General features: G+C 35.0%; 1 protein-coding gene across 1 annotated transcript in view; it reads left to right on the top strand.

Moving 5' to 3' along the window:
- Positions 1 to 18727, top strand: part of LOC100745344 (scavenger receptor class B member 1) — a 39694-nt gene that overhangs the window by 12491 nt on the left and 8476 nt on the right. Inside the window, exon 2 of the mRNA XM_003491880.4 lies at positions 2927 to 3712. Within this exon, the coding sequence (XP_003491928.1) occupies positions 3532 to 3712 (181 nt within the window). The 5' untranslated portion in view covers positions 2927 to 3531. The remainder of the gene's footprint in view (positions 1 to 2926; positions 3713 to 18727) is intronic.

Below are 18727 nucleotides of genomic sequence, written 5' to 3'. Positions count from 1 at the left end.
TTGCGTATTTAGTATACAAATATTTTATTACAGGAAATGGTAGAAAATACTATACGATGGTAATCTTCCGAAAGGTGCCATCGCCACGACGCTTAGGGGTTGAAAGAGGATGAAACAAACTTTTTAATTACTTTCGTACGAGTATCGAGTCTTTCGATGAATCGACAGCGGAATTCAGCTAAAGGATACCGGCACTGTAATGAAAATGAATAAAATATACATATCGAGCCTTCCAGTCGTATTCGTGTATAATCTTTTGCAGACATGTTAGAATATTCGAAAATAATGGTAAATAGGTATTTTAAAATGATTGTCGATTCGCGCATTTGTTTGCTACACCATACGTGACTTACTAACCGCGGTCTTTCCGGCGTTAGACGTTTCTCTAAAATTTGTGTAGAGCTGTTCATGGATTTTCATCCGGGCTAGGTTGTTCCTATTTTCATCGCGATAGTTATCACGCGTTACATTCCATATTTCCGAATTTTTGCTGCTAACGATACGATGTCGAAAGAATCCAGTTGATGGAGAAAGGTAATTAACGATGCACGGTAACGTTAAAACGAAAATATCGATATTATATTTGGTTGTTACGCTGTGCGACAATTTTGCGATTCGGCAAATGACGCGCAATCACTGCAATATCGTTTGTTCGGTTGTGACATCGCAGACTTGTATACATTGCATAACTACAAATAAATCGCAAACGACGTCGCTGACGCGAGATCGCAACGACACCGAGACGTCGCACTTGCGATATCGTAGCGGGATCGTGTACGTTGCACAATTAAAAATATTATCTTGCCGAATCGCACAACGACACCGCAACGATGAAGCGTTGCTCGTCTGCGCAGAGCCTGAAGGAATTTTTACAAAGAAAAAGCTCCGCGGGGTTCAGTGACTATGTATACAAAAGTATGTATACAAAATATTTTATCGACAAATTCGTGGACTAAAGCAGATAAACGAAGTATGTGTAATAAAGTAATACTATTTTTTAACATAATAATCGGACAAATTACTTAAAGTACACATTAACGAATCGGTATAGAAAATATGAGAAGTGAAAATAAGATGAAAATTGTCATAATACTTATATCGAAGTGAAATATGTGCGACGACCATCGTCGAAGACAAATTCCTCGTGAAAATAAAAATACAGTTAGGCCAATTACTCTTTGATACCTTTCCGGAATTCGATATTTACAGAATGTTATCTCTAATATCTTGCGAAATATCCCGTTATGGTCCTGTTACACAAATATTAGTTTAGTAAATCAGGGAAGTTTACGTTTACACAGTCGACAATTGTATACCAAGGAGTGTAAATATTTTTAATTAAACCATATCTGGTTAAAAAGGGTTTAAAAGTGGAAAGTATCGAAGATTAATGAAATTAGACGAAACTTTATATCGCAGCGGATTCCCTACTAGGGATACATCTATCGTCATACGTGCAATTGGAAGAAAATATGCCGTTATATCGCAATGCACATAAAGAATAAGAATGAAAATATAAATAATGTTGCGTCATAAAATCATAAAGTCGTTTTCGAAATAATTGTGCCTTATAAACGGTAAGACGATATAAGGTTTAATATATGTAAATAGTTTTTACACGAATATACAATGGTACGAAAATTATGAAATATTGTATACGTAAGGGTATAAACTGTAACAGTAATAAGATGCGAATGTCATGCTTAAAGTAGAATTCACTCAACACGAATTACATACGTTCGTATGTTTCGTAACGTATGTTGGACAGATTAACAGTTTCCTTCAATCGGCGCTTTCTATTTTTTGCGTGTACGTGTTAAAAATTGGAATATCTTAAGATAGATTTCATTAAAAATTCAAAGGTAAATAGCAACTGATTAAAATAGCTTTCTCGAGGTTCTCTCGTAATGGGTCAACGAGTAGCTTCATACCTCCAACTCGAACGAAAGAACTCTAATTTTACAAAATTTATGAAGTTCATCGATGATTCGATTGGAAGTCAAAGAATCGTACTTCGTTAAGGGATTTAAACTTTTTCCTAATTTTTAACAAACCATATCAACAAATATCTACAAATTCCGACAAAGTAGTGGCATCTTTTTTATCTCGAAACAACATTTTTCCTCTAAAACACGATTATATTTTACGTAACATAACGCAGCGTTAAATTATAACGAGAGAAATATTCCTTACTACTTTCCCGACCATATATAACCATTGTATATAGCACACAAGTAAATACTACGTACTTGTGTTAATTCGTAGTGAAAGTGTAAGTACTATTAGGAATTCTCCGTGTTGTTTGAAATTTCGTTTTCTTCAACCTTTAACCCTGTTACCATTATACGTATAGAGACCGAAATAACTTTCATATTTACACTTTCTATGATGTTGTTACGTTTTTATCGAGGTTTCATTTATAGTATATATTTATTAAAAATTATTTTCGTATAAGTAAAAATGTGGATTTGCGATTTATTTCTATACAGAAATATAGGAAAGTAAGAAGCGCGATAATCCAAAGGGGTAGAACGATGTATTCAATACATTTAAAAATTAAACCAAAGAATATTTGTTATAAAGTATATTGAATATTTCAATATACCTTACGAGTTCTAAGTAGTTTTACTTTTTATCAGTTATAAATACATACTGCATGTGTCAGAATAACGTATCTAATTAATATTCAAATAATACTTATAATTATAGTTACAGGCAATGATACGTACGTGCTTGTATCTACGCTTCTTCGCTTTTGTTTTCGCCCGCAATTTATCAAAATCTTTCCTCGTTACCGTATCTGAATCTGGCTATCGTCTCTATATTACTTCTTCGGATACTGCTTTCCTCCCTTCTACGTGTCTTTGATGCATCGTGCACAAAAAGCTTAACAATTTACTAACATCGACTCTTCTTCCTATTTCAGAAGACGACTCTGCAAAGACAGAAGCGTGCGATGCCTGAGCGAAAATCGCAGAGGATCGTTGAGGTTAATGATGGAGAATAGCATCTCGTAAACGATCGTAAAAGCGTAATTCGAGCTATCAACTAACAGTAAAGAAGAGGGAAATAGGTTTGAGCAAGGAAGAATCGATCCCGATCGCGAAGAAAAAAGCAAACTATTTCTGTTAACGATGTTTTAAGAAGAGATCGCGTACATCCCCGGGAACAATGTTCGGAGAAGTGACGTGAAACGATACTTTCAAAACGTAACAAATCGTAGATCAACCGAAACAAAATTTCTACGGTATAGTGGCGATAAACAGAGCACGAATTATCCAATTACCTGAATTACCGTGAATCTTAATAGTGAGACTATTAACAGTATACTAACTCTAGCAACGGTATTTATCGCTTTCGCGATCTCTTCGACGTTTCTCGTAGTATAACTTCGTTTGACGAAAAATAACTTCCCGAAGCCTAATCGGTATAGCGTTAGAAAAGTTAACGTTAGAAAAACAAAGAGCAAGTTTCGAGAAAATTGTGAAATTTCTATGATTATCGTGAAATCTGATTGCGTAATAGCTCAAAATGAAGTTCTTCGGATCACTGTTAGGGATCAGTTCGCCAAAGAAGATGGGGAAAGAATACATGAAAGTAGGAAGAAACGCTCTATTCGGACAAAGAACGAGTCAACACGATGGCCTGTGCACGGACAAGGTTCCACGACCCTTGTCCTTCCTCGTTTCGAAGAACGGGAAACTCAAGCACGGTAAGCATATCGTAGCTACTCTATGATTTTCTGCATGGTTCCGTTAGATCGTGATGAAACGATCCGGTGTTTAAAAGCATTAGCGCTTGTATTGTACCGCGAAAGTACGACGATCAGAATCTCAATTCCGTGAGATAACGCGGTTGAATTTTTTTCCAAATTTAAATACGAGGGTGATCGTAATTCTTGCCAAGCTTTGATGAAACGACAGACTAGAATTGGCAGATCTTTTTTGAAGTTAGGAAACATCGAAAATTGTTTTTCTGGTATTTAAACGATGTTATCGCTGGTTGTGGCTACCTTCGGACGCAAATCCGAGTATTTCTACAAATACTATATTCTTTTAAACCTATGCAATTATACCTAAATACTTAGTTAGCTACCGTCTTAGTCCGTTACTCTATATAAGAAAATTTTTAAACGTTTTTCCAACTAACACAAGCAATTATTAGAGGCAAATGTATAATTGTAAGATCTTCGTGTTTTATTAAAATATCGATATAAAAGTTACATATTATACATAGTAAACTTATTACGATAGTTTCAACTTTGTATTTTTGCCTAATAAATAAATTTAAAACAACACGTCGCGATATTAAAAAGCACGAAAAAAGTTGCTATAAAAATCCTTAAAAGGCATGTTACTCTGAAAGTTAAACTTCCTTCGAAGATGTATAACAGATTAGAGAGTTTTCCTGTTTCCACCTTAAAATCAGGAAGAAATTCTTAACGTTACCAGAGAAACTTGAATTATCATAAGAGGTTCTCGTTTTCTCCATGTATCGTAAAGAATGCGTTTGATAGTCGTTTTCGACTTAACTGTAATTCATCAAATGCACTCGCTGTATCGACGTTGTTTCAACGAACTTGAAATTGATATTTTATCTTATTTGGAAAAAATTTCTCGCGAAGAATCTTCCGATATGAATACTATTAACTAAAAAGAATGTAACTAGAGACAAAAATAACTGGACTGTAAGTAGGTACGTAAACTGGTGCAAGTACGTGTCAATAAAGTTTATCACATATATATAATATGCTCAATGTTATAATACGTATATGATATATATAAAATGCTCAAATTTTATTTATTATATATTCTTCTACAGATTATTTACCAAATAATTGAAATTAATATTTATATTTTAGTGTAAATTACCTTTATAGCTTATAATCTTTATAATATTATACAGTATTATATATTTTACCTCCAATTATAATAATTTGATGATTATCATAATTTGATAACGTTATTAACGAATAAACGAGTATATCTTCTTTGTAACGAACGAACGTTCCGACGATTGCAAAACTTAGAAACGTTCGTGATTATGGGTTAAGAGAAGTATTTCATAAATATTCGATACCATAAGAATCAAACCTATATCATCTTTTGCATAAACGTAAGAATGCAACATGGATGTACGGTAATTTAAGTTATTTCTTTAAGTTCGTTGGAATCTTTCTACTTTTTCAAACTTTCCATGCAATTGGCCAGTGGCTATTGCCGGGAATTTCACTCGATTGAAAAGTTTCGAAGAGAACGGGACGTCGCGTCGCGCTGCAGCGTTCGGATCGGGTTCTGACCAAGCCATGCACCGACGCTCGTGACTGTAAAGCATGTTGGCTATAGTCAAACATAATCAGAAAGACGCGTAACATATACGATAGTAGGGCAACCCGTTCTACTAGCCTACTGCACCTCGAACTTCGTTATTGGAAATAGTTTCTTCACTATTCTATTCTTACATCGATATCGTGTCCTGTATTTTCGCTTATAGCAAATGCTACAGAGAAATCAGGCAGTTGTTTCTACAAATTGCGTTGCTTGCTTTTATGGGATTACACTTTCGAAGTGGCGTATCATTTCGAACCAGTTTTTCTCAGTTTTTGTCTTCCGCTCTAATAAGGTGAAAGCAACGTCTTCTTAAACACTATCGAACTAACAGAATCGTCAGAATGACGTCTCATCGTTGCTCTTATGGATTTCGTACCGTTGAAAATGACAACGTGAGTTCGTGCTCGCCATTCATATGCAGATGCGTTAGTTATAAGAAATAGCAACTAGAGGATTATCCTAGCTACGATCGATAGATTTAATCGATAGGCTTAAGATGCCTTTTTGTTTTTATCCCTAGTTTTTGTAAGCGCGTGCTATAAAGGTTTTTTTTTGGCTCAGAACGGTGTGATTGATTTATCCATTCAATAAAATAATAGCTATTCTGATTTTACCTCCGAGTATAGAAATAACAACACGTACTTTAACTTCGATTTCTTTGCCACGAGTTTAGTAATATCATTAAAGGTTTTTTGTCTTTGCGATTGCTCATTGACGAGCTTTCTGGAAGAAGGAACCTATAAGAAAAAGCAGCGATTCAAGCAAACTTTTTAGTAAAGAAGCTCTAATTCTGACTTACCAATATTAACTACGGTTAACCTGCCAATTATAACGGCTCTCTTACAGAGCTTTCTTTTCTTTTTTATATGTTGGAAATAAATATATATTTCATAATAATTCAACTATCTGTTGATCGACACCCTCGATACATTTTTCATAGACTTATAGGCTATTTTTCCAGACATCTCATCCCATTATTAATCCCAGGAACGTGAAACTGTTTTGGTAGAATTGCATTAACGTCTTTTGACGTTTTCATCTTATCGTTCGACGTTGATGGCCGATGTTGTTTGGCATTTGAAGAATTAGAAGCTGCTTTCGTTGCTATAGTATCGATATCGCGAACGATACAGTGTATTATCTTTTTAATTACGAAATCAGAGGTTTCATTTTTATTCTTTTATTCTCTTTCATTGACTACGATACGAGATTAAAAGCAGGTAACGCATTTGCCATATGCGAGAGATTATTGAAAGTAATGTCTTACGAGAATGTACATATACATATAAACTTCGATCTTGTACTTGCCAGAATGCTGTTCGTTTTTGTAGCGCAGTTTTATTTCTTGAACGACGAACGACGGAATCACGGTTTCTGCAACGCAATTGTGAAACACTGTTCGAAACGAGCGTTTAGGTACAGCGGTAAATTACACGAGTTGGTAGTGCGTTCTATTTTCTATTTAAATTATAAATCGTTTTTCTTAATAAATTTTACTTAAAACCCGTAGCTTCTTGCTTCGACTCTCGCTCGGCTAGCTAGATATTAATTATAACGTGTTAGAAAAATTGAGTCGAAAGATTCGTCCAGGATCTGTGAGAGTGTCTCCCGAGAAAGAAAAAAACTCCTTATCCCGTTCCCGAAAATTGGTAGGAAAGCCGTAAACCAAATACTATTCTGTAATCCTCGAGGTTAGAATTATATATCGGTAAGACGAAAATTGTTAAAAATGAATCCAGGTATGGGAATACGATAGCGATCGAACTCACCTAACTTCTTCTTTTTCGGATATCGAATCATTTTCGAAGTAATTAGCGAAAAAATCAGCTGACGAATCGATCAAAGTTTGGACTATAGATTAAGTACAAGCAAAGTACTATAAAATCGGTATGTGTACTATTCGTAATATGGTAAGTTGAATAACTTAATGGTATTAGGTTTACAGATAGGAATAATGTAAAATACACGCCTATACATATTTGAGATACCATATTTGAGATTATCGTTGCAATGTAATTAGTAGAAAAAATCAAAGTAAAGGGATATCGCAGTAACCAGAACAACTACAATTCTTTTCTGTCGCAACTGTAAACGCTGATGTTTACCGTTATAAGATTACTTCATTCTTTTACAGTCCGCTCTAACCGGGCAATAATTAAGTAAATAAGACGCGTTATATAAGCAAATGAACGTCGTTAAATATCATAAAGGAAGAAAATACGATGTATCTTAGGAAATAAAAAAACGAAAATAGTGCAATCGGGTTAATGAAATTTCTAAATAGGTACGTCAGAGATGAATCACAGAGACGATGGCACAAGTCGGCCATCGATACGGTCTATATCTTCCTTGATTTATTAAAATAGGATCGAAATTACATATAGAACGGCTAGGTCTTCTTAAACTTTTTTTTTATTCGAGAAATCTCGATGAAAGTCAATATAAGACGACGCACATTTTGGAAAATTGATGCTACGTCTGAACTTTGTAACAGAAGATTTCGAAGGATAGAACATCGTTAATGAACCGCCTTGTATTGAAATAAACGATTTAACGAGTACAAAGATTGCGAATGCTTACGTATTTATGGAAAATTTTAGACGCACAAACGTACAGAATGTATCTAATATGCAAAGATATATAAGATACATATTCATAGTATGGTGCCCGCTATAACGTTTAGCGGGTGTAGCAAACCTCTAATTAACTTTTGTTTCCTTAGCTTTCACATTTGTAAAAATGCGAGTTTACATTAAGAATCCGCGGTTTAAAACCAACGTGTTTACAAATCAATGTTTAACGTCTACCATTGGAAAACGTAAAAATTTCACTGTTTTATGGAACAACGACCAAAGAATATTTTTCTAACTATCGTCGATACATCCCTGTCTAAACCATCATATAGATCTTCGATCTAAATCTGTTTGAATAGCCGATAGCAGACAGAAACTTTCCTTGGCTGGGAAAAAATCGTCGAAGTTTTTCTCGCAGCGTAAACCCGATTAACAATTAGTCCCTTGCGCTGGAATGCTGTCAGGGTTACAAAACCGCACCTGTCCAAACATTTTTACACGGCGGGTTGCAAAATGTATGTACCAGGGCTACCGCGCTTCTGAAGCATAAGCCGGAGAGCTAGAGGGAAAGAGAGAGAGAGAGAGAGAGAGATGTAAGGCGCTTGTAGCGATCGAAAGCAAGAGGGATACGCACGTATTCGTGTACTTGGCAATTTTGAGATTACTTTCACTCTTGGTCGTTCAGAGAAACTCTGGAAGAAGTACGGTCCACAGTAACGCAGATATTTTTGACTTGTTCGACCGGCTCCGTCACGTATTCGATATTACGTGATTCATAGGCTATTAAGTAATCGTACTGATGAGATAAAAGCACGTAACATCTGTAACAACTTGCCGATGGTCCTCCCAGCGTTACAACCTCGCGTCGTGTTATTTCGTTTTTATGGAAAGTCGATTCACCATCCGTTTCGAATAGTAACGCAAGCTCTTTGTATTTCTATGACGACTGACCATCGACGACTGAAAGAATTTGATAAGCCAATGCAAAGTCATATAACTGGCTATGACTATGAGGAGATTTCGGGGCTTAACAAAAAAGAAAGTAGGAACAAATTAAAAAAGTACAGGACAGGTAAACTGATTCGACGAATCAGTGAAAGTACTACTTTCGTTAACAAGTAGAATAATTCCTTTCGGCAAGCTTTTGATTTTCAAAGGAAGATAAGCATTTTTGTATATATACTTCGTTTTTCCGTTACTGGTAGATTATTTTTCAACGATCGTCGTTGAGACGCGTTTGAAAGGGAAGAAGGAGGAAGAAACTCCGGTATTTGCAGTGTTAAATGGTATTATAGCGAAACTGATTAGCTCGATGTGTACACGACGAGAAAGAAAAATGGTTAGAGAAAGTACTTGCACACCATTTTGTCTATATTATAGCATTTAATATTAAGTGTATAGACTTTCGTATGGCCATAAATATTTGATACCACGAAAATGATACGTAGAACTTGACGAAAAAATGCTTCGTTCGAAAATCGGAGTATGTGTGAATATCGTCCAGAACCGTGGAATATTTAGTTTTCGTAGAAAATGGATGTTCCTTTATTTCATTATACTCGCAAAATGAGCAATAAAGAAGCAAATGGCAGTATTCGATGAAAGAGAAGTAAAGTTTGCTTCGGTGAAGTAAAGTGGTTATACAGTTAATTACATCCTGATATTTCATCCGTGTAATTAGTATTAAATTGTTCTAGCATATCAGAATGAAATATTGTCGCTACGTATAAAGATAATTATATGCAAGCGTTACTATACTTATGAAATAATAACATACAAGCCTCTTAGAACCTGTATATTTATTGGAATGCCGTATGAAATCTAGGGCATTTTAACGACTTTGATATTTTATACGTGGAATTATTGTAAAGCTTTTAAACACTACGTTTCACGGGATATTTCAGATTTTATATGTAGCAATAGATACACTGGAAAGTTAGAATTTATTTGAAAAAGGTCGCCTTTTACAACTTTTTTTACGTGTAATATCTTGTAATTAAAATTCAGGCAACGTATTTTGGAGATTTATGCCAGTTTCGACCGATTTCGATAAAATGTCCAGCATGCTTATACGCGTATAAATGACTCCTATCGATATTTTCTACAAATTGGATACTCTTCCCCGTTTTTATTTTCCAATTATTTTACTATAAATCTGCTATTTCGTTCGCGTCATGTGCCGGATTTATACGTGTCTTAAAATATAAAAAGTATTTTTCATTAAAAAAATAAATAAAGTAAAAGTTGAAATTTTCCAATAGACGATGCGAGTACGTGTCGTAACATGTTTGTTGGCCAGCGGTATACATATTTTATTCTGATACGAAGGTAATCTGTGAGATACTCGTTTCATTCTTATTTTATTGTTTGCGCAGTGTACGCACAAGAATGTTCAATCCAAACATGTATTTCGAGAAATCGATATTTACGATCGCTTCCTCAATGTCAGTTCAGTGAAATATTTTCCTTTTAACCGAACGAAGATTTAGCCTCAGCCCCTGACGTTTCCTTTTCCTTCTTGATCGTTATCTTCATCGTTGATACTTCCACATCCGTCAAACGTAAAGCACTTTTTGCTTTTTATTTCTCAAGAAATATGTATAGCTTCCTTTATTGTATATCTCTATCATTCATATGTGACTTTGGATTTTTACGAGTTTATGGAAAATTCGAAGGTGCGAAATAGGTAGCGTGTTGCAATCGAAAACTATTCTTTTTATTTTTCCAGGAATGCGTTACTTTTAAAGCAAGAGTACGATATATTACTACACTATGGTAACGCTATTATAGAAGAAAGTAACATGCGATATTAAATATAGATATAGGGAAATAAGCGCAATAAAATGTACAAAGCAATTTGTACAATTCATTATATCATTGCGGTTGCTCGTGATTTTGTTTTTTAAAAGTTCGAGAAATAAAAATTATATTAATGACCAATCAATAACAGATCTACCTTTTCTCACGATCGAGATATTTCGCCACGGTGCGTCGTTTACATTTACGTCACAGGAAATGTAAAACGATTCAGAATAGATGGTGCGCGTAAAAACGAAATACGAGCGAATTTATTCTACAAGAATTTCTCGGATATTGCCCGTTATCCTACTTTCAGGATGTATGCTTTTTACGATTGTTGGTTTGCCAATCTTTTGTGGCAAATTGCTTATGTTTTTTGGGAATTGGTAAATGAAACGTACATACGTACAAGTTAACCGTTTCTCTGTAACGTGAGGCCACTCGTTCTTAGACTCATGGACAGCAAATTTCTCTGTTTAATTAATTTGCGCATAAGCGAAGAATTTCGTATTACCTCGTTAAAACTGAATCGAATGATAAAAATGATTTAAGTCGGTTTGTGATAATGTATCGCTATAACAGTAGCGAGGAAGCGAAACTATCTTTCTCTTAAATGATATTGGTAAAAACTTGGAAATTGGCATCGACGTCAAAATAATTTTCAATTTTGTTAGAAATATACAAAAAAAAAAGAAAATATAAAAAATATAAAATTAAAATATAAAATATAAAATTCTTCTCATTAACGATCTAAAGACAACTCTACGACTATATTTCTACTTAGGCGTACAAGATGTGACGTACAACTGCTTGAAGGATATTCCTCGTTACATTTGCTTTTCTATAAAGAGCTGTTAACATTAACATCGACAATGAAATATCAAAGTTGCACGGCTATATGCTTGCTATTCATCTCGTGCGTCCTTAGAAATAACGTTCTTCCGTCTCGTGCCGGTTATAAATACATTAAGTGCATTTACTTCGTGGCAGTATTTACTAACCGTTAAATACGCTGACTAACGATAACAAATAGACGATTGACATCTAACGTCACTGCCACGCGTACTATTTCCTTAAAAACGTGTAAAAAGAACTAAAGTGTTTGGGAAGATTAGAAGATAATAGCTCTTAAAATCAATTAATTCTATATAGCTTCTTCGGAAGAGTAAATTTAATTTCGCTTTTCATTGTAACTACAATAAAAAGTTGTATGGTATAAAAATTTGTATTTTCGTCTATTGATAGAAAATACGAACGGACTATGGTTTTTGAAAGATACTTTAAGACTTTTGGAGATGCGATAGTTACGCGACGCGAGGAATAAAAATATTTATTCGTAACTTTTAAACTATACGCATGCATATAAAACACGTATGTGTGCCATCGCATGACTCTATTTAAAAAAACAGCGTAAGTAACTATAGCACATCTGTATATTTATTCGTCTCTTTACGAGGTACGTCTACCATGTATGCAGGATGTCACGCGCAATTAGGGCAAGTCGGTAGCATTAAAGCGGCAGAGGATAGAAAAAGCGATCGTTAGGAAAAATGAAATGCTTTCGAATGATGCATCACGCGATACGTGTATCTTCTTCGAAAGTGGAAACGTTTCATAGATTTCAAGGTCACCTCGATTTTTTTAAATGCAACTATCTATCTTCTTTATACAGCGTACGTTCGACGTTTAATTCTCTATAAAATGTATTAACGCGCTTGGGTCGAAAGATAATTGATTTAACGTCAACCTTAAAGAGCATAAAGAAAGAGAAGTATTACGTTGTCTTTCCGCCTTAAAATCTGGTACTTGCTGACTACTTCGCGCGTGATAATTTCCGCGCCAAAAGGATCCGTCTCGATCTTAGCCTAACGTTCGTGCCCCGCTACGACGATCAGGAGGGTAACCGAAAATCAGTTCTTCTCTTTGCTTTTGCCGTCTCGTCGCGACACGCACCAGCATCAAATTGACGGAATTGCTTCCAGGACTGGCTCCAGATGCTGCCGAACGTATCGAGATGGAGATCGACGCTTCCCCGAGGCTCGTTTTGGATGCGATACCGGGTCTGTCGAGTTTCTTTATCCTTAATGCGATCCTCTTTGATTTCGTTATCTCCTAATTGTTCCTCGCGAGAGGCAACAACTGCTGGCACTCAGGCCATACCGAGATGATGCGCGTTTCGTTTGATCTGACGGCGAGGCGTCACGGACGCTGCCTCTTTCCGCCGGTCGTCTTTATGGATCGATGTTGACGCTGGCATCTCGTCGACGTAGCGGCTCAGTTATCTTGGGAGGCGTAAATCATACACATTTCCCAGGATGACGAGGTACCGCGGATTTCTTGCCGCTACCTTCTTGGATTCCTGCATGCTGGATATACCTCTCCCTCGGACGAGTTCTTCTTAGCGAGATCAACGTTCCGTGACACGGACATTCATGGACATTCGTAGAGAGTTCAGGACGCATAAATTCGGCTTGCAAGGTACTCCGATAATTTCGATTCAGCTTCCTCGTGTGGTAGTGACGTCATCGTTTCGTACTATACTCTCGATTGTTTGGTAATCGCGAAACGGAAATGTCCCCGCACCCGTTAGCGTCTCTGCTTACACGCCGATGCTGTGGAAAATATTTTTCGGGAGATAGTCGTTCCTGTTCCAGAAGATCGCTATCGTCATTACGTTAGAATTATTCTACTAGATCGACGTTGACGTATTTAATGTCATACCGATACATTTGCATATACAGGTAGCGTTAAAAATATCCACGCACCTTTTAAAACAGAATAACTTTTTCAAAATTGCATCGAACGACTTGAATCCTTTTTTTTTCGTTATAGTCAGAAATGGTCTACGAAATGACGCGTAAAAATGTTTTGGAAGTAGAGTTAAAAAGTTACACTTGTTACACTGGCTGTATGTACTCGTATTAATGTCGTAGCAGCTATAGAGGTTCTCCTAGTCAAGCTCGTTTGTTCTTTTCTTTTCCCTCATTTCTAATTCTGTTTAATTTTCTATTATTTATGCATATAGACATATTGTCATATATACGTTTCCACACTCGATCTCCTTCGTGTTACCGAAATAAATCATTTTCAACATTAATCGCGGTATAACACGAGGCAGACGTATGACATATATTATCGATAATCTGTAAGATATAGTAGCCTGTTACGTACCATTACTAAGATACCTACCATTACGTTAGAATTATTCTAATAGATCGATATGATATATTTTAGCAGTAATATGATTAGCGAATGCTAGAAAATTTTTATAAAATTGGACGGTCGATACGGAGGGATTGTTTGAATTATAATAAAGCGTACAAACGCAACTAGTTTGGTAGACCCAAAGGAAAGATACCATAAAACACGAATGAACCGTAAATTTCATTCCTGAGAGATCGTTGGCCTTATATCGTGCAAGAAATAGCTGCAAACGTAGCTTCCGTTCAGCAATCCTTGACAAGCAAGCAATTTTTGCAAAGTACCGTGATTATATTCGACTTAAGGGATATTTTTAAATTCCGTTTCGTACGACTATCGTTGACTTCTTTCGTCAGTTTTTACCTAAATCGTATGTAATTAAAGCTGCACGTAAATACCTACTCATCCTTGCCTCCATCGGCATTTTAAAACTTGAATAAATCTAATATTTTCGATTAAGAAACACTATGCAACGTCGATAACGAAAATCTATGTTTAAAACGAACGATATTAACTACCATAAATATATATATTTCATAAAGTATAACGAATTGAAATAATTTTCGAGCGTTAAATGCTAATAAAACGATGATAAATTAAATTATGTTTGCTCCATTTATACTTTTAATGTTCATATTTTACACAGAAGTATCTTGTCAATGAAATAAAGTTGGCGTCATTGAACGATCGTTGAATAAACATTCGAACAAATCGCTCTCATATCCATTGAATTATAAATTACATTTAACATCTAATTAAAGTCGAATTAATAATCGAATTATCTATAAAAAGAAAAGCAAGGTGATCGAGTGTACTTAACTGATTGATTTGCTTCATGTACATAATAGCAATGCTGCGTTCTTCTCTTACTAGAAAGTACATTCTATTAACAATTCGTTTCGAAATCTACACATAACGAAATTATTAATAATTAAATTATAACAACTAGATTGAAGAGAAAGAACGTGCAAATTAATGAAATTAATATCGTATCTGCAGATGCGTTAACACTGATAAATATTTGCGATTCGGGTTGATTGAAAATTATCGAACAATTTATAAAGTATCGATAAATGATTATAAATTAATCCTACGACACGTAAGAATAAGTTAAATTTAAAATAATTAAGTAAATTCGTAGACTCGCATCTACCAACTTACAAAAATACGTTTGAGAAATTTGTATAAATAGGAAAACGCTTCAAGTAGGCAAGCAACGAATAGTCACGAATAGAGTCGCGAATAAATAGTACTTCTTGCTAACAGTATGCACCTGGTGATTGTCGATAATTGCGAGAGTTCTTGCATTACAGTACTCTAACGATGATGATAGTTAAGAATGCGAAACCGTAGGAATTATTATAAGTGTTAGCAGGAATAATATGGTTTTCTCATACAGAACACGTAAGTTTACACAGCAGGTACGATTAAAAGCGGATTTTCGTCGTAAATCATTAAATATCGCTAAATATTCAGCAGAAATGTAACTAATACTGAAAGTATCGCGATAATACGACAAAATGTGTCGAGTAGTTTAAAATATTTTACGTTATTTATATATTTAGAAAAGAGCAACCTGTCATTTGTGTAATTTTTATAGAATCGAAATTCAAAAAGTTCCATACGTTCAAGGGCTAGCTTAGAATAATATTTGCAAGCGCGATCGAATGTTACGAAATAGGTTTCAATTATGTATGGATGTTGCAAAAAAGAAAATAGTAATTTCATCAAGGTTAGGTTGTTTATTAATAGATTAACAACAGCGATAGATAAGAGGCATTTCAAGGAGAAAATACTTTTAACTTCAACGAGATAAGATTTAACGCTTGCTAAATCTTTGGTGAACAATCCTTAAACAGATCTGAAAACTTTCTACAAGATGGATACGATTTCTAACTTTTTAAATAAAAGAAGTGAAAATAATAATCGTAAAATTGAAAAATAAAAATAAACGATGCCATATTTTAACCTGATATTCATCTACAGTTATAGTTTAGTGTCTAGCGCTTAAATGATAAATTAGAGTGTAATAGCTAATAACATATCTAGAAGAATATAAAAACTAAGCGCAGCACGGCCTGATGAAGATTATAAATATGATTAGGTACGTGATAATCGTCTAGTTAAATTATAGTATAAATTAGAAAATAGATATCAGCGATCAACGGAAATTTCAATCACAAAATACTATAGTAGGTAGTATTATAGTTATCGAATAGCAATTGATATTTAGCTTTCTGTCAAAGCTACTAAACATATTACAGAACGATTTAATCGAGATACTTATTTTCAAAAAATAGTAACAGATACGTGTAACGCCTGTTAATAAATTTCACAAAGTCATTTTCTACTCATACGTTATACAATCTTAAACGATTGATTTGATACAGGAGCAGGGCTATGGTTTTCAGATAATCGTTTTCAGGTAATCATACGAGACAGTACGCTTTATACTAGCCTGTTTTAGAAATATCAAACAGGAACCAAGTGTCTGAATAGAAAGAGTAACATCAGAGGACGTACTTTGAACAGCCGAATGGGCAAGGATATCGAAGATCGAAAGACGGCTAATTTCTTTTAAATATTCGTATCTCTATGTTATAAACTTTTCATGTGTTTAGATCGCAGAAACAGTGTTTTAATTAAATTCCTACGAGTATCTGTTACGATAAAATACTTGAAAATATAGATTGCACATTTTATAAATAATTGTTCATATTATGCAAAATATTATTCTTACAAAACTATTCGTTATCATCAACTTCATCTTCATCTTCAACTCCAACTCCAACTCCAACTCCAACTCCAACTTCAACTTCGACCTCAACTTCAACGTCATCAACATCAACATCATCATCGTCATCATAATACACCGAGACGCGTGTTATCATGACTCGTCAACTGGAGATTTTCATCTCCAGGTTGCCAGCTTTTCGAGGACACATAAGGAAAGCGAACTAGTAATCAGCCGCGGCGGTCGAGAAAGAAGAGATCGTAAAATTATGCAATGACTTTGACAATTTATGCCGCTCGTGGTTTACGAGCAATAAGTTACTTTACAGTGTCGTTTAAATCGCCAAATATTTTGAGCTAAATGATAAAAATCTTATCAATCGTCTGTACATAATAAAACGAAATTCTTTTTTAACGTATAACGCATCCATTGTTTGTAGATATAGACTACCCCGTCGATCGTATTTAGATTTTTCTACTTTACGCGACCGCGCGTTATATAATTTTAATAAGCATTTTTGATCGTGCCCTTGTAGGTCTTGCAAGTTTTCACTGTACTTAGGATGGTCATCTCGCGCGAGTTCTGTTCGGTTAATCGGTTGCTCGTTAATTTGGGAGTCATATTTTTTATGAGATTACCGAGACCAATGTCCTAATAATTAGAAGCAAGAGTATACGTATATTTCGATATGTCGTTAATTTGCATAGTTCCGAAAGTCGTGAGAAGCGGAATTTAACGAAAAACTTGTAAGCAAATTCACCAAGATTTTATCAGCTAAACATGGAAAAGTTAACTTCTAAATAGGTAAGACTCGATAGGAAATGAGGAGAAATGATAGGTTGATAATTGAATTGACGATACTTAACTACAATTTCATATCCATGGACAAAGAATGACAAAACTTAGGAATGTGAAAAAATCTGGTACCAGTCGTTCTGATATTTCTAGCGTCGAGTATAAATAAGATTAGAAGAAAGATCGGATGGAATTCTTTAGCGGTTTAATTTCTTTTAAAAATTTAATAAAATCCATTATCTCTTATTCTCTGTCCTTCGATGTATAGGAAGATTTTAGCATTCTATTTATAGATGATGCTATTTTCACGATCAAGACCGAGAAAACGAGTATCGCACAACATTCAGCCGAGGGGCACGATCGATCTATGAACCCGCGATTACGCTAAACTGCGTGCTACTTGCCTATATAACACGTACGATTGTCGGAAAGTTATCACGGTTTCAGTTACCGGGTAAGAAAATAAGAACGTTGGAAACTCTTCTACCGTAGAACGTAATACATACTGCCGCGTCTTTCTAGCATCGAAGTCTCCGATCAACACGTTGCACGCTATAGCGTTTTCTTTTACATTTTCAAAAGTCTTGTCGAAGCTGTACAACTCACAATTACATAAAGCGAAATAAGTAAATTACTAATAATATTTACAAAAATTCAAGTGCAAGCATTTGTGGCGTTCTAACATATTTTCGATAGTAATAATTAAATACTAGCATAACTATATACTATATATGCTGTTTGTGCTCCTCTTGTAGCGCGCGTATGATCAAGGCTCACCATTTGTAATTTCATTTCTTACATAGTTATTTCTAGTCGATCGAAGGCTGATTAACTTTTACTCAAAATATTCTTTTGTCAAATTATCGGAAGTGTCTGAAAAACCGTGCTACAGCCTGTATATACATGTATATATATTTATGCAGAAAAAATATGACATGACAGAAATTCCATTAAATAGATGACTAAGTATCTAAAACTTGGGATTCCCCGAGTCGCCTGATTTAAGGAAATGTCTTTGGAATAGCGTATTAATCCTATTAATCCGATGGAATCTCTATCGATATACGCGTATTACCCACCGAATATTTCGAAGCACAAGGTTATCGAATATCACGAAAGAAAGAAAACAAGACGAATTTCAAAAGATCGACGAGAAACGTAACTTATGCTCGGTGACGAAGCGATTTCATAGAATCGTTACCCGCCCTTGAAACGAGAGTGAAATTTTTCGAAGACAAATCGAAGGACGAGCTCGTCGGTATCTCGGGTTTAAATCACGTTCCGCCTACTTATAT

The sequence above is a fragment of the Bombus impatiens genome, unplaced genomic scaffold (genome assembly GCF_000188095.3).
Source record: "Bombus impatiens unplaced genomic scaffold, BIMP_2.2 scf_0640, whole genome shotgun sequence".
NCBI lineage: Eukaryota > Metazoa > Arthropoda > Insecta > Hymenoptera > Apidae > Bombus > Bombus impatiens.
The sequence above is the reverse complement of the archived record's forward strand: the minus strand, read 5'-3'. Positions and strand labels throughout refer to the sequence as shown.